This window comes from Musca autumnalis, unplaced genomic scaffold, assembly GCF_047663935.1.
Source record: "Musca autumnalis isolate F117 unplaced genomic scaffold, ASM4766393v1 scaffold_2, whole genome shotgun sequence".
NCBI lineage: Eukaryota > Metazoa > Arthropoda > Insecta > Diptera > Muscidae > Musca > Musca autumnalis.
In genome coordinates, this window is record NW_027411755.1 from 235,693,029 (window position 1) to 235,715,870 (window position 22,842).

General features: G+C 38.6%; 1 protein-coding gene and 1 long non-coding RNA gene across 2 annotated transcripts in view; both read right to left on the minus strand.

The window, feature by feature from the left end:
* Positions 1 to 22,842, minus strand: part of Dhc36C (Dynein heavy chain at 36C) — a 179,390-nt gene that overhangs the window by 33,654 nt on the left and 122,894 nt on the right. Inside the window, exons 25-26 of the mRNA XM_073971035.1 lie at positions 5,490 to 6,863; positions 4,769 to 5,021 (exon numbers count right to left, since the gene is read on the minus strand). Coding sequence (XP_073827136.1) covers positions 4,769 to 5,021; positions 5,490 to 6,863 — 1,627 coding nt within the window. The remainder of the gene's footprint in view (positions 1 to 4,768; positions 5,022 to 5,489; positions 6,864 to 22,842) is intronic.
* On the minus strand, positions 5,029 to 5,371 carry LOC141395355 (uncharacterized). The gene is made up of 3 exons (XR_012410615.1): positions 5,347 to 5,371; positions 5,252 to 5,269; positions 5,029 to 5,141 (listed from the first exon to the last, which is right to left on the minus strand). It is a non-coding gene; the product is annotated as an uncharacterized lncRNA (long non-coding RNA).

Genomic DNA, 22,842 nt, shown 5'->3' on the forward strand with positions numbered 1-22,842 from the left:
CACTCGAGGAATATGCAGATTTCCGCCACAAAATCTACAGCCACTCTGTTCACCACATGGACAGCGCAGTTTGGAAAAGAATTGAATATCCCAAAATTTTAGGGATCACATTCGACACTACTTTCAAGTCGTGCGCGACAAACTGAAAAGTATGAACAAGGTCCTCAAGTCCCTAGCCGACAGCACTTGGGGTGCCAATAAAGAAACCTTGTATACCACATATAACGCGATAGTTCGGTCTGTGGTAAGCTATGCGGCGCCAGTTTGGACCCCGGGATTATGTGATACGAATTGGAAAAAGATTCAAACCTGTCAGAATGCCGCCCTGAGAAAAGCAACAGGGTGCCTCCTCAAGTCTTCGGTGGACCCTCTACATGAGGAAGCGACGATTCTTCCAGTAAAGCAACAAAATGAAATGCTTTCATTGCAGTACTTGCTTGGGTGTTACCGTGAGAGCCATCCCAATCACCATATGCTGGCTAGGCCCGACACATTCAGGCATGTCAGGAAGGATATTCATGCTCTAGAGAGGGAGGTCCAACAATATAGGAGAGAAACCCTAGATCAACAGGCATATCAAGCAGGTGTAACAGTACCGAAGTTGCTAAGGTCATAAGCAAATATAGTGTGAACAAAGTCCTCGGAGTACATCCCCCTATCTATCGCAGCTGAGGAGCGCCAGCTGCCACGACAAACCAGAGTAGTTTTGGCTCAACTACGCTCGGGATATTGCAATCGCCTAAATTTTTATTGGGCGGAAATCGACCGCGCAGTGCAAGACATCTGCCCAGTATGCGGCATGGGCCCGCACGACACAAAACACCTTTTCAACTGCCCCGCCAAACCTACTAATCTAACTCCAGTGGATCTGTGGTTATATGCCATTGAAGCAGCCACTTTCCTGGAACTGGAGATAGACCCAGAGCCAGATTGAACAGAAGAACGAACATACAAACATAATAATAAACACTGTTTCAACAACAAAAACACGCCGTTCGGACTCGGCGATAAACAGTAGATCCCGTATCATTGAGCTAATATAAATCGAGGTGCACTCATTGATATAAGAGAAGTCTCTCTTGTACCTTCTGGGATGTTTGTGGAACAATTATATCAATGCGACTTCTATACAGAAAAAAAACTTCCAGTACGACTTTCACAGAGAAAAACTCCTGCAACGGGTCATCTGTACAGAGAAGGCCCCAACAGGTCTTATATGCATCTTCTATACAGAGAAGGCTCCATCAATGGGTCTTCTATGCAGGAGAACCCCGTCAATAGGTATTTTATACAGGAAAAAAACTCCTGCAATGGGGTTTCTATACACAGAAGGACTCATCATTGGGTTGTCTGCGCAGAGAGAATCCTTTCAATGGTACTTATTATAGACAGAACTTCTTCAATGCGAATTCTGCACCAAAAAAATTTTGCAACTGTCTTCCATAATAAGAAGGCCCCACCAAAGTGTATTCTGTGCAGAGAGAATCCCTTCTGTGGGTATTATATCCAGAGAACACACCTTCAAAGGGGTCTTCTATTAAGAAAATATCCCTTCAATGCGACTTCTACACCGAAAAAAAGACTCCTGCAACGGGTTTGCTGCAGACAGACAGAATCCCTTCAATAGTACTTATATATAGAGAAGGCCCCTTCAATGTGTCTTTTATACCGAAAATACCACTTCAATGCGACTTCTATACAGAAAAAAAAACTTCACTGCAACTTTCACACAGAAAAAAATTCTGCAAGGAATCTTCTGTACAGAGAAGGCCCCTTCTATGCGAATTATTTACAGGAAAAAGTCCCCTTCAATGGAACTTATTACAGAAAGGACCCGTTTAATGCGACTTCCACACAGAAAATAACTCTTACCAATGGGTCCTTTATGCAAAGAGAATCGCTTCAATTGGTCTTATATACAGAAAAAAACTCTTCAATGGGACTTCTTTACAGAAAAACCCTTAAATGGGACGTATTACAGAAAGTATCCCTTCAAAGCGAATCGTCTAGCGGATCTTCTATACAGAGAAGGTCCCATCAATGGGTCTTCTATGCAAAGAGAATCCCTTCAGTAAGTAGTTTATATAAAAAGACCAATTCAATGAGACTTCTATACAGAAAACAACCTTCAATGCGACTTTCACACAGGAAAAAATCCTCCATCAGGTATTCTATACAGAAAATGTTTGGACGAAATCTGTTTCAGAAAATGTTGAGTTCATTTAGCCATGTCCGTGCGTCTGTCTGGCTGGAGCACACGATAATGTGAAATGTCTGCCATACTTAGATGAGGTTACCTAATCGGACCACTCCTTCGGGTACCTCCCACACAAAATTTCAAATAAAGTTCAGTTCAGGACCTGCTCTCGAATCGCTTTGATTTTTGTTGTAACAACTTGTATTCACTACCCCCATACGACGGTACAAGATTCATCAGGGGAAAGTCGATACTTCCTGAGAAAATAGCCTGAGCGCTGCAAAACCCCCTATGACGCCTTCTTGTAAAAACAACCCGAAATGTGTTAAAAAATCCTATTGCACCATATGTAGTGGCTGGAAAGCACGAAAACTCTCGAACTGGTCAACCGATTTGGCCCAACATTGGGCCTTCGTCATATTTTCTTCAAACTTAGTTTCAGTTCGAAGATGGGCAATACCGACCGACAACTTCCGGTACTACCCACCACCACCCCCCTCCCCCTGTATTTAAAAATAAGATCCACTTCCATAATGGACTATGTCTGTCCATACCTTTAAGTTCCTCCTCCGCAAAATTTTTGAACTTGGATCCTAATCCACATTTTTATCGGCAAGTTCAAATGTCCAAAAAGGGCCACAAAATTCTGAAAAGACCCTAAATACTTTCGATCTGCCGTAGATGAAAGTCTCAATTCACAAACCTGAGGGTATATCTCTGTCGGCAAAGCCGACTGATACTTTTTTAGTTGTTTTTGTTCTATTTTAACCAAATAGCTGACAGTTTTTACAGAATTCGACTTTTTAAATGCGCGATATCCCTGGAACCGTTAAGGCCTGGGTATATAAGCAGTCTCGCTTGCTTGCCTTGCTTGCTTCTGATAATAGAATAATAGAATAGACTTCTGCTTTCTGTCTCAACCGGCAGCTTCGGCTTTTCGTCCCACACAGAGACCTCGGCTTTCTGTCCCACACGGAAACTCCGGTTTTCCGTACCACACAGAAACTTCGGCTTTCTGTCCCACACGGAAGCTTCGGCTTTTCGTCCCACACAGAGACTTCGGCTTTCTGTCCCACACGGAAACTCCGGTTTTCCGTACCACACAGAGACTTCGGCTTTCTGTCCCACACGGAAGCTTCGGCTTTTCGTCCCACACAGAGACTTCGGCTTTCTGTCCCACACTGAAACTCCGGTTTTCCGTACCACACAGAGACTTCGGCTTTCCATCCCACACAGAGACTTCGGCTTTCTGTCCCACATGGAAGCTTCGGCTTTTCCGAATTCATATCGTCGTCAGTCGAATGATCAGCAATCAACACGATCCTGATCATCGTTAAATTGTAGAACCCAAACGCCAACCAGCTTCGTCGCCATAACCGGCGCAGAACCCGATTGTCAACCCGCTTCGTCGCCACAACCAGCGCATAACCCGATTGTTAGCATGATCGTTCCCGATCATCAACGCAGTTCGTCATTAACGAACATCGTCGAATCAACATCATCGTTCCCGATCATTAGCAGTTAGCCACCCTTATCACCGGCCTTACTACAAGCCTTCTCAAGCCTATCAATATCGAATTTCATTGAATTAGAACATACTAGTATTTAGATCAATAAACATCCAATTGAACCCCTAGAAGGGATAAAACTAGTATTTTATTTCATAAGGTTTAGTAGGTACTTATGTAGACCCTGGACGCAACTGGACTTACACCAGCCGACGAGAACATCACGTTACATCTAGTTCGAAATTGGCTCGACCTTTTTCATTCTTTTATTTTTGTTATGTCAGAAATGAAGGAGGCAAGCAAGGCGAGGCAGCTTATGTACCCAGGCATTTAGTCAAAAAAATCTGAAAATATTCTAAAATATTTTGCTATTGAGCAGCATCAACACAGCAAAAAAATAAAGGAAATCGCTCAGAAATTCCAATATACATATAAGGTCGATAAATTTAAAAATAAGTCTCAGAAGGTTAACAGAGCCTGAACCGGCTTTAACACTTCTAGATAAATCAAACAGGGCTCTTTTATTTAGCTGCATTGGCAACCAGTTGTGCCTGCAAAAATCCAAAAAAGTGACGTTTGTAAGCACCGGCAACTCACATAGGCAGATATTTGCATTAGAGTATAGACATTTATATACCTCCACAAAGACAACACCGACAGGTTGATGGTTAACCCTACATGGCGATTCTGCCTGGAGGTTGGTCAACAGAACTTCCCATGTGAAGATTCGATGATAATTTCATTAGCTTCATTATTGAAGGTAACTCTCTTTTTGGTGACATCAGGGATAGGTAAAACAGATCTTAGAATCGTTCATGTTCTACACGTAGCTGTTTGAATGCCGAATGGAAAATTCTAAAATCCTATAGAAAAATCACGTACAACTTGGTATCGGAATTTGAAAACGAAACACAAACAAATCAGTCTACTTTAAACTGCAATATATGTATGTATGAATTTCTATGGCACTTAAATAGATTGATACACCCTCATTTATCCTCCTTTAAGTAGCGCTTAGGATCTTATTTACAAATAATAAATATACAAAATATACTCCACTCACCTTTAATAGCTTTTCTCAGCGTTAACAAACTTGAACGTATTGTATTCAGGAGAACATTGAAACGTACCATTTCCTGTACCAATACCGTATTCATACTCTGATGATAACTTGTGGGATACTTGGCCAATGCAGCATCACGATCAAAATCTTTTGGCAGACGTTCCAAAATATCGGTGGCTACATTTATTACCACCTCTTCTGGTGTTAAACGTTCGTTGGCACCTTCATCATCATCCGCAGCCGCTGAAGTATCCTTGTGTAAATAATAGAGGGATATAAATTCAGGTGACGTAGGACAATTGGGTAGTAGGAGATTTTCGGGGAAACGTTTCGATTGTGTCTCAATGTAGTGAGGCTGGGATTTTTGTAGTAACTGTTGGAGCAGTTTGGTGAGGTGTGTGAGGTGATTGAAGATAAACGGAGAATAAATTTGAAAGCTAGAATCAGTTTTCATTTTGATGTCTTGTGGGGTTCAAAGCTTACCCTTTTTTCATGTAAATCCTGGTGGTGATTTGGTTTGGAATAAAAAGTGTTAATGGTGTATTATTTTGGTAATAAATATTTACAATAAAACCTACCACACGATCCTGTTAAGTATGTCAGAATAGAGGTGAAGTGAAACAAATGTAAATATGTAATTGATTGTGTTGTTGTATAGATAGGTAAATAGTTGTGCCAATGGCGCTATGAAGCTGAGGTTAAGAAATACTCCCCCACTTACCTGAGTTAACAAAGTATGACTCAGCAACATGTCCGTTTCCTGTTGATCCTTCATAATATCCGCATTAGCATGGAAACCAAATATGGCCGGCACCGTTTGCTGTGGCAGCTCCTTGGTGTAATTCAAATAATATTCCACTTCCTTATAGACAGGTATATAATAAATTTGCTTCTCGTCAAAGAAGAACGGTGTCTCGATGTCCAAAACTTCAGGGCAATAATAACGATTGAGCAACGTTTTCAATGTTCTGCGATCCCAATCGTCCGTAACACGGCCACCATAATTACATTCTCCAGTCAAATAGCGTAAGGCGTCATAATTGACACCTTCATATTGATCGAGAAACATTTTCAATTGCATCAAACTAATCCTCAAGTCCGTCTCATTAAATTCATAAGGGATATTCCAACCAATTGGTCCGAAATATCTCCGCTCTTGTATTACAGCATGGAAGAAGCATAGCGAGTAAATCAATTGTTTGAATGTTTGACTCTGCTTACATGATTCATACCACTCCAGGTCGGATATGGGATCAGATAACATAGATCTAATGATGTTCGAACGCAAACCCTTGGGTGGTTCGTTTGTCATTTTTATGCCATTTTGTAATACCACCACGGGGAAATGATCTGCCGGGTAGGAAGTTAACCACAAGCGAAAATCGGGATGTGTTGAATCCGGCACCATACTTTCACATACTTTCTCCAGGGCAGGCATAAAACTTTTGGCCAAGTGGCAATTTTGCAACACCACCCAATTGCCTTGCTTTACACCCTCCTCTATCATTTTCATGGCAATGGGCCCTTGACCCTGACCCAGTGACAATGAGAATAAACGATTTGTACCAAAACCTTGTTCATCTGCAAACTTGAGTAACGTTGCCGTGGGATCTGAACCTGGGGTCAAAATAAATATCAACGGTATACAGCAATGAGAATCTCCAAATGAGGCAGCCAAATCAAATTGTGGTGGGTCGACAAATTTCTCTCCCATTTCCTGGGCAACAAATCTCAAAACTGCAGGCACCAATTTGTCGGGACGAAATACTCGAAGCAATAATAATTTCTGTAACATTGTGGTTTTATCCCATGGCGTGGGAAGTGCTTCAAAATTATGTGGTATTTCAGATTCAAAGAATTTCTTCCATTCATCTAAATTTGCGGTGAAATTTTCTCTCAGTCCCTTGAAATGCTGCAGCTCTGCCAGACGACATAATTCATTCCAACTTTGCACTCCCAACCATTTGGCGGGATTCTTGTGGGGATTGTCGAGGCCAATACCTCCGGTAAGCAAAAACATCCATTCGCTGTTATCAATTCTGCCCTCCGCTTTCATTAGATTGATGTTAAGGATCAAGGAGAACAGCAACTTGTCCTGCAAAGATAACAAAATATGAAAAATTAACTATAAAAACTCAATGAAGAGGTTAACTACGCTTCGATTAGAAATATATTATACTTAGTTTCCAAAGAACAATCGAGGTTAGACCAAAAAGATTTTTTTAAATACCAGAATGGATTTACAGACTGAAACAGGGACATTTTTTGTTTTTAGATAACAAAAAAGACGATTGGACAGTGGTCTATCAGAAAGAATACAAAACCAGTAAGAACGGCGTTAAGATCGGCTGGGCCCAACTTTTTATGAGTTGTATTGAAGTAAAATAAAACAATTAGTTTCCTTCCTTTATGGGATTATCCCTAGTTGGCTGGCCAAAAATCTCAATTTTCATAATTTTTTTCTGAGAAAACTACCAATATTTTTGGGTAAATCTTAAACTACCTTTGGAATTTTTGTTGTTGAAAAATATTGTACAGTGTTGTGGTAAATGACTACCTGCAAAACCCATTTTTTGTAAAAGCGCTTGCTCGAAAACGAATGGGCCGATTTTCATATATTTTGGTGCGCGTTTTAAGAACTTTATAAACTTGTCTTTAAGCGAGACAGAATTTTCAAAACTGTATTTTAATAAAAATAGTGACCTGTAAAAGTAAAAATTGCGATTTTAACGAAAAAATGGACCGAAGATCGGTCTATTCGACGAAGATCGGTCAATCCGTTTTCGAGCTATCGTTGGCACCGACTTCAAAAGTGGAATTTCGAGAAAAACGCGTTTCAAGTTTTTATTTCGGTTTACATGAATAAAAAATGTATCTTTGGTTCCGCCGACGATGCAGCTTGTAAAATGCAAATTGGGTGTTGCCTTCGCAACATTCTTCCGTCACGAGTGCACTCGGCCGCACGTCTCTCTGCCAGTGCAATTCGTGCTTGGTCAATTTTTTTCAGTAATTTTGCTCCTATCGACTTGAATTTTTTGCGGCACACTCTATACTACATGTACTTCAAAATAAGCCAATAAATTTTTTTCGATTTTTTGAAATTGACAAGTAGGGATAATCCCTTAATAAAAAGTAATAAATTCGGGTGCAACAGTGATGCAATGGTATGCACACCCGCCTTGCACGCTGAAGGTCGTGGGTGCGATTCCCCAGCCAGGTAGCACCAAAACTTTTCAATGTTGGCAAAGTATCCCTCAGTAATGTTGGCGACATTTCCTGAGAACTTTAACAACGTAAAACTTCTCTCCAAGTAGTGTCTTAAGACACGCCATTCGGACTCGGCGATAAACAGTGGTTCCCATAACATTGAGCTAATATGAATCGGTGAGCAATTATGGAACAATTATTATTACTAAATTCTGCTCCACGTCAAGGCTTATTCCTAGAAGAAGGGGAAAATACTAACTGGAGTACATCACTTTCTTCTAAACAAGGTTTAATACCAATGAGACATCGATATGTTATACCCTTTCGAAATCGGAAATACCATGTTACAGTCATTCCATTTCGAGAATGCGTGCACAAGCTAAGAATATGTAAAATCAGCAGGTATCTGCGTACATATCAAAATATTAATTTATATTGATAAGTAGCAGACCCGAGTACGCGTTGCTGACCCGTCGTATTGAGTTTTAATGACAACTTATTATGGACTTTATGCTTTACAACTGAAAAATAGATATTTTCTAACTCATTTCTTCGGGTCCATTTTCAAACCGAGTTAATCATTGAGGATTTTAGATTTAACAACAGATTTTGTCTGCAACCTTTCTTTTCTCTTACGGATTTTTTCGCCCACCGATGCTGTATAATATTTATTATCATCCATGTCATCTATCTTTATCCAAAAGCGATCTAATAATACAAGTTAAAAAATAGTTATGTCGAATTCTCCCGCTTATTACGACTAATATGTTTCCACAAAATCTCATGAAAATATGTTCGCTAATTTTCGGCCGTGGTCGGAACTTCGGGTGCCAGGAAAGAACATTTGATCGGAGGTGAACCAAACGTTGCACAGTGGTCAAATTTCCGAAAATCCTGGCCAAAAATCGAAAATAAAATTGTTTTAATTTACACTATATAGTGTCAAATATTGTTTATAGGATCCCACTGCGTGTAGTTATGAAAAAATATATGCGTTTCTTGTTTAGTAAGCGGGTATAAAAGCAGGTCAAAGTGACCCTATTTGGAATTTCTTGTTTTTTTTTAATATTTAGGTTGTTTATTAAAATGTTATAATATCCAAAATAAACAACGGTTTTTAAAAATTTTATACCCTACACCACTGTGTGGGGAGGGTATTATAAGTTGGTTTTGGCCAAAAAGATTGTAACGCATCGAAATAATGGTCGTAGACCCATACTTATATACCAATGAATGTCTCGACGATCTGAGTCGATATTTGTCCGTCCGTCTGTCCATCTAAACCTTGTAATCGCGCTAAAGGTCGCTACAGGATCGTTACCAAATTTTGGGTGTTGATGAGTGTCCCTGAGGGGAAGAAGCCTATTGATTTTGGTGATGGTCGGATAATATTCAGGGGTCGGAATGGGCAAAAACGTATTTGGAGAAAAAGTCAAAGTTTTATTTCAAAGCTAATATCCCTGCATCTATAAGGGGTATATCAAAAGCAAAACCTGCTAATGAAAGTAGAAAATATTACCTTTACAACGATGTACATTAGGTTGTCGTAGTTGGCCAAACAACAATGATATCACAATAGTCGCTAATAGAACCCAACTTTTCATTTTTGCGATTTTAATTATAATGACAAATATCACAGCTTTGGTTGGGGAGCTTCCAAAAGCAAAGCCTGACTATGAAAGTAGAATATCCCACCTTTACAATGATGCAAAGTAGGTTGGCGTAGGTGGCCAAATAACGGAAATATAGCAATAGTCGGTAATACATCCCATTTTTCATTTTTTTTTTTTCGAAATCGCGTTTCTGGTCGCAATTTTGATCGAATCGTTACGGGCGTTAATGGGGGTCCCACAGAGGAAGAAGCCTATTGATTTTGATAGTGGTCGGATAATATTCAGGGGTCGGAATGGGCAAAAACTTATTTGGAGAAAAGCCAATATCTCTGTTTCTTTAAGAGGTATATCAAAAGCAAAACCTAACGAGGAAAGTAGAAAATATCACCTTTACAACGATGTAAAGTAGGTTGTCGTAGGTGGTCAAACAACAGAGATATCGCAATAGTCGGTAATGCATCCCATTTTCCGATTTTTTGTACAGGTCGCAATTTTGGTCGGATCGTCACGAATATTTAGGAGTTGATGCGGGTCCCGCAGAAGATGAAGAGAAGATGTGGAGAAAAGTCAACGTTTTTTTTTCTTATGCGAATATCTCCGCTTCTGGTAGGAGTATTCCAAAAGGAAAGCCCGTCAATGGAAGAAAAAAAAGATCTCCTTTATACTGATGCAAAGTATGTTGGCGTAAATGGGCAAACAACCGAGATATCGCAAAAGTCAGTAATACATATATCCAATTTTTCCATTTTTTGTAATCACACTACAGGTTGGAATTTTGATGGGATAGTCACGAAATTTTGGGGGTTTATGGGGGCCCCACAGAGGAAGAAGCCTATTGATTTTGGAGATAGTCGGATAATATTTGGGGGGTCGGAATGGGGAAAAACTCATGTGGAGACAAATTCAATGAATATATTGGCTTCTAGTAAGGGTATTGCAACGGCTATATCGAAACGTGGCCATTCTTGGCGTGAAAATGTTGTACCCCCAACAAAGACTAAATACCAAACAAATCATTTCAGTTAGCCAAATCGGCAGACCTATACCGACGATTTCTGACAGGAATGATGTATATCCCTAACGAAAACTATATATCCAATTGTACCTATTTCTTTAGGATAATGCGGCTAAAAGCTTGAAAATATCGCAAATCGCGAGGTACATATTATATGGGGTATAAACGTGGAATGCTGTATATCCCCAACGAAGAAAACATACAAAATTTTACACATTTTCGTCGGATAATGCGGCTAAAACCTTTAAACTACAGGAAATCGAAAGTTATCGTTGTATGAGGGCAATATTAAAACATGGACCTATACTGATAAACATCCGGGGAAAATATGCTTAGTACCAAAGAAGACTAAATACCAATTTTCACCCATTCCGAAGATCGGAAGGTAGGTACTAGGCCGGGGCGATTTGTATTGAAGGAAAAAACCTTAATGGGCCCTTCGCGTTTCTTATTCCTGGGATTGAACTGAGCAAATAAGTCTACTAGACCATAGGTCTATCGTGAAAATCGAGCCTCCCGATTTTGACTTTAAGTTTTTTATCCACATTTTGGCATATAACAGCCAAACCATTGAGATTTTCGATCGAACACAAGGACAACAATTGTAGCCAAGACAGTAGTTAAGAACTCTCTAATGCATCGCAAAAGCATTGGAACGCTCCTTCAGGCAGTTTTGTCCTTGAGAAGGTGCAAACTTTTCGAAAAATGTCGATAAATGGCACTGTGCTAGAAAAGTTGACCAGAAAAATATTAAAGCGTTGTCATGCAAAATTATATCGTGTTGGGATCCATGGACAACGACAATACCTTTAGTTCGTTTGTATCACTTCGTTTTATTTTTTTATAACGGTAAAAGTAGTGAAAATCTGCGTTTCTTACATTTGCAAATTTAAACGGACATATCTTCTTTTTTTCACAACGGATTTCTATTGATCCTTCTCCTTTTAAAGGGGTGAATAATATCATTCGAACAAGTTACTATTTTTTTAAATCGGTTAACAAATGGCTATGTTATAGTGGTTTAGGACTGCAAACCCCCACAAAAAAACTATAACTAAATTTCTCACAATTTTCAAAAATATAATGTTTTTTGTTTTGTTCAATATTAATTTTGAAAATTGTGAGAAATTCAGTTATAGTTTTTTGTGGGGGTTTTCAGACTTAACCCACTATAACTTAGCCATTTGTTAACCGATTTAAAAAAAAAATAGTAACTTGTTCGAAAGATATTATTCACCCCTTTAAAAGGGAGAAGGATCAATAGAAATCCGTTGTGAAAAAAGAAGATATGTCCGTTTAAATTTGCAAATGTGAGAAACCCAGATTTTCACTACTTTTACCGTTATAAAAAATAAAACGAAGTGATACAAACGAACTAAATGTATTGTCGTTGTCCATGGATCCCAACACGATATAATTATGCATCACAATGCTATAAAATTTTTCTGGTCAACTTTTGTAGCACAGTGCCATTTATCGACATTTTTCGAAAAGTTTGCACCTTCTCAAGGACAAAACTGCCTGAAGGAGCGTTCCAATGCTTTTGCGATGCATTAGAGAGTTCTTAACTACTGTCTTGGCTACAATTGTTGTCCTTGTGTTCGATCGAAAATCTCAATGGTTTGGCTGTTATATGCCAAAATGTCAAAAAAAAACGTGGATAAAAAACTTAAAGTCAAAATCGGGAGGCTCGATTTTCACGATAGACCTATGGTCTAGTAGACTTTTTTGCTCAGTTCAATCCCAGGAATAAGAAACGCGAAGGGCCCATTAAGGTTTTCAAATCGCCCCGGCCTAGTAGGTACCCTTCTATAAGTGATATATAACAAGTAAAAAAATTTCAGTCGACTTTGCCGACAGAGATATAACCTCAGCCTATGGGATATGAAAATTTCATCTACGGACAGATCGAATGTATTTAGGGACTTTTCTGAATTTGGTGAACCTCTTTGTACATTTGAACTTGCCGACGAAATGTGGATTAGGATTAAAGTTCAAAAGTGTTGCGGAGGAGGTACTTGGAGGAATGGACCGATGAACTATGGAAGTAGATCTTATTTTGGGAGTCATATCTCTTCGATAGATATCGCTCCCACTAGTCGCTTCAGTGGGTCATCGTATAACTTTTGGACCAGTATATCAGGAAGCATGGACTTGTCCATGGAATACATAATATATGTAGCTGTAAACAGTACCACAACGAACAGAATCGGTATAAATTTCCAAAGGATTTTCGAACAGAACCTAACCTGCACATATACACAAATATTGAACTTTTGTGGGGGAGGTACCGTAAGCAGATGTAGCTGTGAAAATTCTCTAGAGGATTGACAGTGATGATTTTTTCCTAGGTTGTACCATGTTGGAGATATATGTATATGTTTAAGTTGGGAAATTGCCGTTATGACATTGTTTTGTAAGGAGGCGATACAGTCAATGCATTGTCCCAATTTGAACTTCTATATCTCAATAACGGTAAAATCTACGAAATTATCATAAAGGTCAATCTGGTAGAGAGTTTCCATAGCTACAACATTTTCTGTAGTACCATTTCGATAGGATTTGCGGTTTCCGAGCAAAATCGAGAAAATTTAAAAAACCTCCAAAAATGTAAACTTAAATCGCGATTTATTTAAAAAGTGTTTTTGTTGTTGTTTTTTTTTAAATTTTTCTCATCTATGATCATTAAAGTTTCAGAATCCGCAAAAATTTTCCAGGTGTAAACACCTTCCATTTAAAGTTGCTTCAAGAGCACCGTGCCTCTAAAATGACCCATATGTGATAAAGGTTAACCTTGTAGAAAATATTCATAGCTACATCATTTTCTTTTGTCCCATTTCGCCAGAACTTGCCGTTTCCAAGCAAAGTCCTGAAAACCTAAAAAAACTCCTAAAAATGCCGACTTGAATCGCGATTAATGTAAAAAGCGCTCCGGCGATTTTTTTTTTTTTGTTTTTTGGTTTTTCTCATCTATGATCATTGTAGTTTTAGAATCCGCAAAAACTTCCCAGGTGTAAGCACCTTCCATTTAAAGTTGCTTCAAGAGTTAAACTAAATTTGAACAAAATATTAGGAAATCCAATGTTTGGACCATATTGCAGATATCGTGCATACCAATTTAGTAACATTTTTTAAATATTGGGGGGAAGTACCGGAAATTGTGGACCGGTATTGCTCATCTTCGAACCGAAACTAAGTTTGGACAAAATATGAGGTAGGCCAAATGTTGGACATAATCGGCTGATCAGTTCGAGAGTTATCGTACTCTCCAGTCAGTACGTATGGTGCCATAGGTTTTTTTTACAACTTTCGGACTTTTTTCTCGAGAAGTATGGACTTGACCATGAAAACATTTTTACGGATGTAATGAGACGGCGAATGCAAGCTGCTTCAACAAAAATCAAAGTGATTCGAGAGCAGATCTTAATGTGAACTTATCCAAAATTTTGTGTAGGATGTTCGGGTACCTCCTCGGAGTGGGCAAATATAGTCCATATTCAACCATGATATATATCTGGTAGATATATTAGGATGTGTAATGTATGGACCAACTCGATCACTCGTTTTAAAAGTTATCGTGCGGTTTTGTTTATCATATAGTCTGACCCCCTCGACTGTTATTATCTAATTAATTAAGTTTAACGTCAAATATATCCAAATTCTAGTGGAACTGCGTTTCATATATTTATTAACACAATAATATGATTTCATTTTCAAAGTTTCATTTTAACTTATATTGAATAACACCGTACATTATTTATATTAAAGTCTGTGAAAAAAACCACCACTTTATTATGTCAATTTTAATATCAAATAAGAAAGAATTGAAAAAAAGTAGCAAAACATATTCAAGAAAATTGGATGAAGTTTATTACCATCACCATCTTGAAGCGGTTCTTTTATACAACAAAGAATGTCGTCTTTGTCGTTTTCAAAGGACTTGTATTTCGTAAGCTTCACTCACTTAAAAATTGCCTAAAGCAAAAAGTTTCCCCCACTATATGTCAAAAAATACTTACAATGTTGTTAAAGAATTTTTTTCGTGAAATTTAATGAGGGTTGGTGTTCAATGCGATTATGTGAAGACAGTTATTACGGTATGAGTATGGGACACTCAGTAAAAATATATAAAATATTCAAGGCAAAAATATGTTAATTTTAATATTTATTAAATAAGTAAATTAGAGGTTTGAAGTTATGTTGTGGTCATAGGGAGAAAATGAAAAAAATGGCGAGTCTTTGAATTCTGAGCGACAGTGCATTGACGATGTCCATTCTTCTTTGTATTCAATTTTCCATTCTATTCATCCTAACTTCGGAAATTAATTCTTCGAAAATTTATCTTTGAATGGCAACCCATATGTTGCATGTGTACGTTCAATAATACCGCAGTTATTCGTGTGTTTCCCTTTATGTAAAGTTATGGTTTCGATTTTCAATTTCATGTTTATTTTTGTACTTTGTAAATTTTTTGGCAACACAAAGTTTTCATTCCGTTATCGTTAAAGAAAAAACTCGTTCATGTGGTTTATATTCTTTGGATGATTTTCTTTTCACATAGAAAAAGGGGGAATGTGTTTTTGGTATTGAATTCTGTCAAATTAACTTCATTTTCATATCAAACGAAGAAAGATGACAGCTTTCAGATAAGGAAAACTTTTTTGATAAGCATATACAAGGAATAGCAGAATTTCTATATACGTATGAAATATAAAATAAACGAATAAAATTGGCGGAAAATTTCGGCTCGGTTCAACTTTTAATCTCGTGCAAGATTTACACTTTTAAATGTGCCAAATTTAGAATCCAAAGTACTAACTTAAATGGCAGTGAATACAATTTGTTACAAAAAAAAAACAGAGCGATTCTTAAATTTTGGCGAAATTTTGTGTGGGAGGTACCCGAAGGGGGTGAGGTAGGGGATGGAAGATACCAAGGAATGGTCCTGACCGGCTTTAACATGGCAAAGCCCAGGATTTATCTTGGTGCCTCTTTCATCTCAAGTGGACACTGACCTCCCCGTGGTATCACCTGGGGAACTGCGTTTAACACCCGTTAAAGGTAGTGAGCTAACATTTGCCGCGCGTTCACCCATAAGAACGTTAAAAACTTGGGTTTTGGCGTCGGATTAGTAACCCTTCCCTAGAAAAAAACAGCCTACTATGAAAAAACGGAAGAAAAGGAAAACAAATCCCTCGAAAGTTGACGACCCCCGCAAACGTTTAATGGACCATGAATCTGAACCTGAAATGTTGGCACTCTTTATAGAGAAGGTGCAGTTTACGTATTGGCAGATGTACTTGAAAAGTACAAGGCCGACATTACTGCCATACAGGAAATACGATGGAACGGAAAAGGCGTCACAAAAACACCTAAAGGTGACGCATTGTATTATAGCTGCCATGACACAAAGCATGAGTTTCGTTACGGATTTGTAGTTGGTCGGAGGTTAAATCATCTGGTCTCCAGCTTCACCCCAGTGAATGAAAGACTCGCTGCAATTCGATTAAAAGCTAAATTCTTCAACATCAGCTTTATTTGCGCTCATGCTCCCACTGAAGACAAGGACGAACAGACCAAAGATATATTTTACGAGCGCTTAGAAGAAACTTATGACCGTTGCCCTGCCCATGACATTATAATTATACTAGGCGATTTTAATGCCAAAATTGGAAAGGAGAATATCTCTGGCCCAACAGTCGGGAAATTCAGACTCCACGGTGAAACATCTGACAACAGTATGAGGCTGATAGACTTTGCAGCTGCAAGAAACATGGTAGTTAGCAGTACCAGATTTAATCATCTCGATATTCATAGGGGCACCTGGCTGTCGCCAGACCAAACACCAAGAAATCAAATTGAAACGTAGCAAACAAAGTGCGACCAGACACAACACGGAAGTTGGCTGCAATCACAACAGATAGCCACAGTATATTCCACTCAACTGGACCAACTGCTTAATCAAAGCACTCCTCGTCCCGATAACATATCAGGACAATGGCAAAACATTGCCCACACCATGCAAACAGCCGCAATATCAGTACATGGATACCAGAAACCTCCACCAAGAAATCCATGGTATGACCAGCAGTGTAGTGCTGCTACCGAAAGAAAAATGCGGCATATAGGGCTACTTTACAATCAGTAGCAACGCGTAGCGCACGAGAGAGATATCGGGAGAAAAGGATAGAGGAGAAACGTCTTTTCCGCAGGAAAAAGAGAGAGATGGAAAAGCGGGAGTGTAAACAAATCCAGATGTACAGGAGACAGAATGAAGTTCAAAAATTCTGGCTTTGGAACCGGCACATCCTCCTGTAGAGACCAGCAAGGTAATCTGGTAACTGATACAGATAGTGTGCTTAGGATATGGAAGGAACATTTTTCCAAACAGTTGGTATCCAATTATAGCGAAGTCGACGAAGATACCACAGATCCAATCCCAGAAGATGGTATTGAATGTATACCACCCGGCCAAGATGAGGTAAAGACAGCAATAAATCGGCTGAGGGACAATAAGGCAGCAGGAGCTGATGGCCTACTATCCGAGCTGTTTAAAACCGGAGACGACACACTGATAAGGTGTATGCATCAGCTAGTTAGCTCCATCAGGCTGGAAGAACGCGTACCCGACGATTGGAACCTGAGCATCCTGTGTCCCGTCCATAAGAAAGGAGATAAGACTTTATGCTCCAACTATAGGGCATAAGTCTTCTCCCTATCGCCTACAAGGTAGTGTCAGGGATATTGTGCGAACGACTAAAGCCCATGGTCAACGAAATAATTGGATCATACCAATGCGGCTTTAGACCTGGCAAGTCCACCATTGACCAGATATTTACCCTGCGGCAAATTCTGGAGAAGACCCAAGAGATGCAGATCGAGGCCTACCACCTTTTTGCCGATTACAAAGCAGCCTTCGACAGCCCGCTACGTTCAAAGGTATTCCAAGCAATGCCTGAATTTGGTATCCCCGCAAAGCTCATTCGGCTTTGTAAAATGACTCTAACCGACACAAGATCTTCAGTTAAAATAGGAAAGAACCTCTCCGAAGAGTTTTGTACCAAAAGAGGTTTCAGGCAAGGAGACAGCCTTTCGTTCGACCTTTTCAACATCCTGCTAGAAAAGGTTATACGAGAGGCAAACGTCAAAAGAAGTGGCACAATCAACTCAAATAGCCACATGTTACTTGCTTATGCTGATGATATAGACATCATGGGACGATCAGTAAAAGAAGTAACTGATACCTTTATGAAGGTCGAAGGAGAATCTGCTAAAGTGGGTCAGGCGGTAAACGGTGAGAAGACCAAGCTGATGGTGTCGATGCGCCCATTGAGATCGGACCAACTGTTGAAGTTGGTTTCTATAATTTTGAGGTAGTAAAAGACTTCGTCTACCTCGGCACCGCAGTAAACACAACTAACGACATCAGTTGTGAAATAAAAAGAAGAATTGTATTGGCCAACAGATGCTACTTTGGCTTAAGTAAGCACTTTAAAAACAAAGCCACAACTCGTCAAACAAAAATAACGTTTTACAAAACACTGATACTACCCATGCTGATGTATGGTTCCGAAGCCTGGGTACATGCGCAAGCAGATAAGGCAGTTCTTGGCGTGTTTGAGAGAAAAATTCTTTGAAAGATCTATGGACCGATCTGCGTTGACGGTGAATATCGACGTCGTATGAACCACGAGCTGTATCTGCTATTCAACGACATCAATATAGTTAAACGTATCGAGATGCAGCGATTGCGTTGGCTAGGCCATATAATAAGAATGAGCGATGACGAACCCGCTAAAAAGGCGTATAAATTCGAGCCCCAAGGCGGTGCACGCAGAATTGGCAGGCCAAAGAATAGATGGCGCAAACAAGTGGATGAAGAGATGACAAGGCGCATTATTCCAAAAAGCGAAGCACGAAACAGAGAGAATTGGAGATCTTTTCTTAGTTCGGTCTATGGAACAAATGTTCTGTAATGGGCCAGCTAAGTAAGTAAGTAGGTACACGAAGAAGTGAACTGTATTGTGGACCACGAAATTCAAAGTATAGACCAAATCGGTTACTCCCTTCAAGAGTTATAGTGCGCAAAATTTTTCTCAACATTTTTGAACTTTTGTGATGGAGGTACCGGAAGGAGTGGACCGACGTGAATAATCACGGCATCGATCAAATTAAATCTTTGTAAGTCGATAAAGGACCATCCTATAGCACTATGAAAAACTAGTTTAATGAATTCAAAATGGCCGACACTCGCCAAAAAAACGAAGGTCATGAAGGTCGCCCAAATCGGACGTTGTGCCAGAAAAAAATTATGCTGTGCGAGAACGAATGATGCAAGATCGTCATGTAATATACCGTGAGATGGAGGCACCATTGGGCATTTCTTCCACCAACTAACATTTGATATTGCATGAACACCTGGTCGCAAAAATGGAATTTAGGACGGTTAATTCTGAGTGTTACACTAAAATTTGTTTGCCTGGAGACTCCTGAGAAATTCCAAAAACGACCGGAAAAAACGTGGAATTGGTAGGCCTTGCACCGTACAGCGCTGACTGGGGATCCAATGTCTCAATCAAGCCACTGTAAACAACCCAACAAATGGTCGTATGTCAAACTGTACTGAGTGCGCTTAGACTAAACACTGTCAAACTTTCCAAAAAAAGTTAAATGACTAATTGCGACACTGCGTGTTGCCTACGCCAGTCATATGTCAAACTGTCCTGAGTACGCTTAGACTACAAAATGTCAAACCTTCCAAAAAAGTCAAATGACGAATTGCGACACTGACTACGCCAGATAGTTTTCTAGTGCCTCTCGTATATGGGCAATATTTTTGAGAATTTACACAAAAATATTTTTGTTTGGAAATTGAATATGAAAGAATTTGCAACATAAATGCCGTAAGCATAAATGCCGAAAACCTTTAAAGGACAATGATCTGCGAATCTGCACCTGGAATGTCTGTACTCTCTACAGAGCAGGACCAGTTTGCGCTCTGGAGGATGTACTTGGTAAATACACAGCTGATATTATCGCCTTACAGGAAGTAAAATGGAATTTGCCATGAAACGAAGCATAAGCTAGGCGTTGGATTTATGGTAAATCGTACGCTTTAAAATCTCGTCTCCAGATTCACTCCGGTTAATGAGAGAATTGTCAAAATCCGTATAAAAACAACGTTTTTTAACATCAGAATCATCAGCACCCTTGCCCCGACCGAAGAGAAAGATGAACAGACCAAGAATATATTCTACGAGCGTCTAGAGAGAGAGCGCATATGACCGCTGCCCTGTATGCCTATTCTGTAACTTTTATCGATTGAAAAGTTGTTAAAATTTCTTTTGTTTTTGTAACAACTACAAAACAAACAAATTAAATTGTTGTAAAATAAACAATGAGTAAAGTTGTTAAAAAGTTACAGAATAGGGGGGCTGGCCATGACATAAAAATTGTTCTAGGAGATTTTAATGCTAAAATTGGGAGGGGAAATATCTTTGGTCCCACGGTCGGCAAGTTCAGCCTTCATGAGGTAACATCCGACAACGGAATAAAACTGATCGATTTTGCTGCGGCAAAGAGCAAGGTGGTAAGCAGCATCAACACCTCGAAACACACAAGGCCACGTGGATGTTCCCAGATGGGAAAACCAGGAAACATATTGATCATGTTTTGATAGACGGATGACACTCTTCCAGTATGTTAGATGCCCGATCGATTCTAGGCGCAAACATCGATTCTGACTAGTTCCTTGTAGCAGCCAAGGTACGCACTCGTCTTAATGTAGCGGTCTTAAAATTGCGATCTAACACAGGGTGGAAGCTGGATATCGAGAAATTGCAAACACAACAGATAGCACAAGCATACTCCGCTCAACTGACTCACATGCCGGAAGACGGCACTCCTTGTCCCGATAATTTTAAAGCGCAGTGGCAAAGAATAGCCCGCTCTCTTCAAACTGCCACAAAATATATACCTGGGTACCAAAAAGAACCACATTAAAATCCATAATACTGTCAGGAGTGTCTTAAGATTACAGAAGAGAAGAACGCTGCATACAGAGCAACCCTGCCGTCAGTAGCAATAAGAAGCGACAAGGGAAAATATCGGGTGAAGAGGAGAATCGCATTTTCAGAATGAAGAGGGAAGAGTAGGGGAAACGTGGGCGGGAGAAACTCGAGATGTTCAGGAGTCAGTATTAGGCCGGGCGATTTGAAAACCTTAGAGGGCGCGTAGCGTTTCTCCTTCCTGGGATTGTACTGAGCAAACAAGAGTACTGGAGCATATGTCTACGATGAAAACCGAGCCTCCCGATTTGGAAAATGTTTGGAAAATGTGTGCGCACCATAACTCTTGAAGAGAGTAACCGATTCTGTCCATACTTTGCACATCGTGATCGGTCCACTTCTTCGGGTACCACCCACATACAATTTCGGAAAAGTTCAGTTTAAGAACTGCTCTCGAATCGCTTTGATTTTTGTTGTAGCAACATCTATTCACTGTCACCTGTACGACAGTACAAGTTTCATCAGGGGCAAGGCCATACTTCCTGAGGAAACAGAAAAAAAACTCCTATGACACCATGTGTAGTGGTTGGAGCGCAAGATAACTCTTGAACGGATCTGCCGATTCGGTCCAAAATTTGGCCTTCGTAATATCTTGTCTAAACTTAGTTTAAGTTCGAAGATAAGCCATATCAGTCCACTCCTTCAGGTACCTCCCCCCAAGAGTTCAAAAATGTTCGGAAATTTGTAAGCATGATAACTCTAGATGGTAGTGTACGATTTGGTCCATACTATATTTGTCCACTCCTTCGGGTACCTCCCACACAAAATTTTGGATAAGTTCACTTTAAGAACTGCTCTGGAATCACTTTGATTTTTGTTGAAGCAACTTTCATTCGTTGCGATGGTAAAAGTTTTTTCGGGAACAAGTCCATACTACTTGAGAAAACAGCCCGAAAAGTGTAAAAACCTTCCATGGCACCATGAAGTGGCTGGAGAGCACGACAACTCTCGAACCACACTTTGCATATCGTAATATTTCTTCGAATATTAGATGAAATCCAAAGGAGGTGCTTGTAGGTCCACTCCTTCCTGTACCACCCCCACAAAAATTGGAAAATATTAGCTAAAATAGTATGCGCGATATCTCATAAACAGAGCAACCCGGTTAAGGGTCTGGCGAAAATCCCTTGAATATGTTTACCTAGTGGTCCTGTTTACACCGATATCATGTTTTTCGTATGCAAGTATTAGTATTAGTATTAGTATTAGTATTAGTATTAGTATTAGTATTAGTATTAGTATTAGTATTAGTATTAGTATTAGTATTAGTATTAGTATTAGTATTAGTATTAGTATTAGTATTAGTATTAGTATTAGTATTAGTATTAGTATTAGTATTAGTATTAGTATTAGTATTAGTATTAGTATTAGTATTAGTATTAGTATTAGTATTAGTATTAGTATTAGTATTAGTATTAGTATTAGTATTAGTATTAGTATTAGTATTAGTATTAGTATTAGTATTAGTATTAGTATTAGTATTAGTATTAGTATTAGTATTAGTATTAGTATTAGTATTAGTATTAGTATTAGTATTAGTATTAGTATTAGTATTAGTATTAGTATTAGTATTAGTATTAGTATTAGTATTAGTATTAGTATTAGTATTAGTATTAGTATTAGTATTAGTATTAGTATTAGTATTAGTATTAGTATTAGTATTAGTATTAGTATTAGTATTAGTATTAGTATTAGTATTAGTATTAGTATTAGTATTAGTATTAGTATTAGTATTAGTATTAGTATTAGTATTAGTATTAGTATTAGTATTAGTATTAGTATTAGTATTAGTATTAGTATTAGTATTAGTATTAGTATTAGTATTAGTATTAGTATTAGTATTAGTATTAGTATTAGTATTAGTATTAGTATTAGTATTAGTATTAGTATTAGTATTAGTATTAGTATTAGTATTAGTATTAGTATTAGTATTAGTATTAGTATTAGTATTAGTATTAGTATTAGTATTAGTATTAGTATTAGTATTAGTATTAGTATTAGTATTAGTATTAGTATTAGTATTAGTATTAGTATTAGTATTAGTATTAGTATTAGTATTAGTATTAGTATTAGTATTAGTATTAGTATTAGTATTAGTATTAGTATTAGTATTAGTATTAGTATTAGTATTAGTATTAGTATTAGTATTAGTATTAGTATTAGTATTAGTAT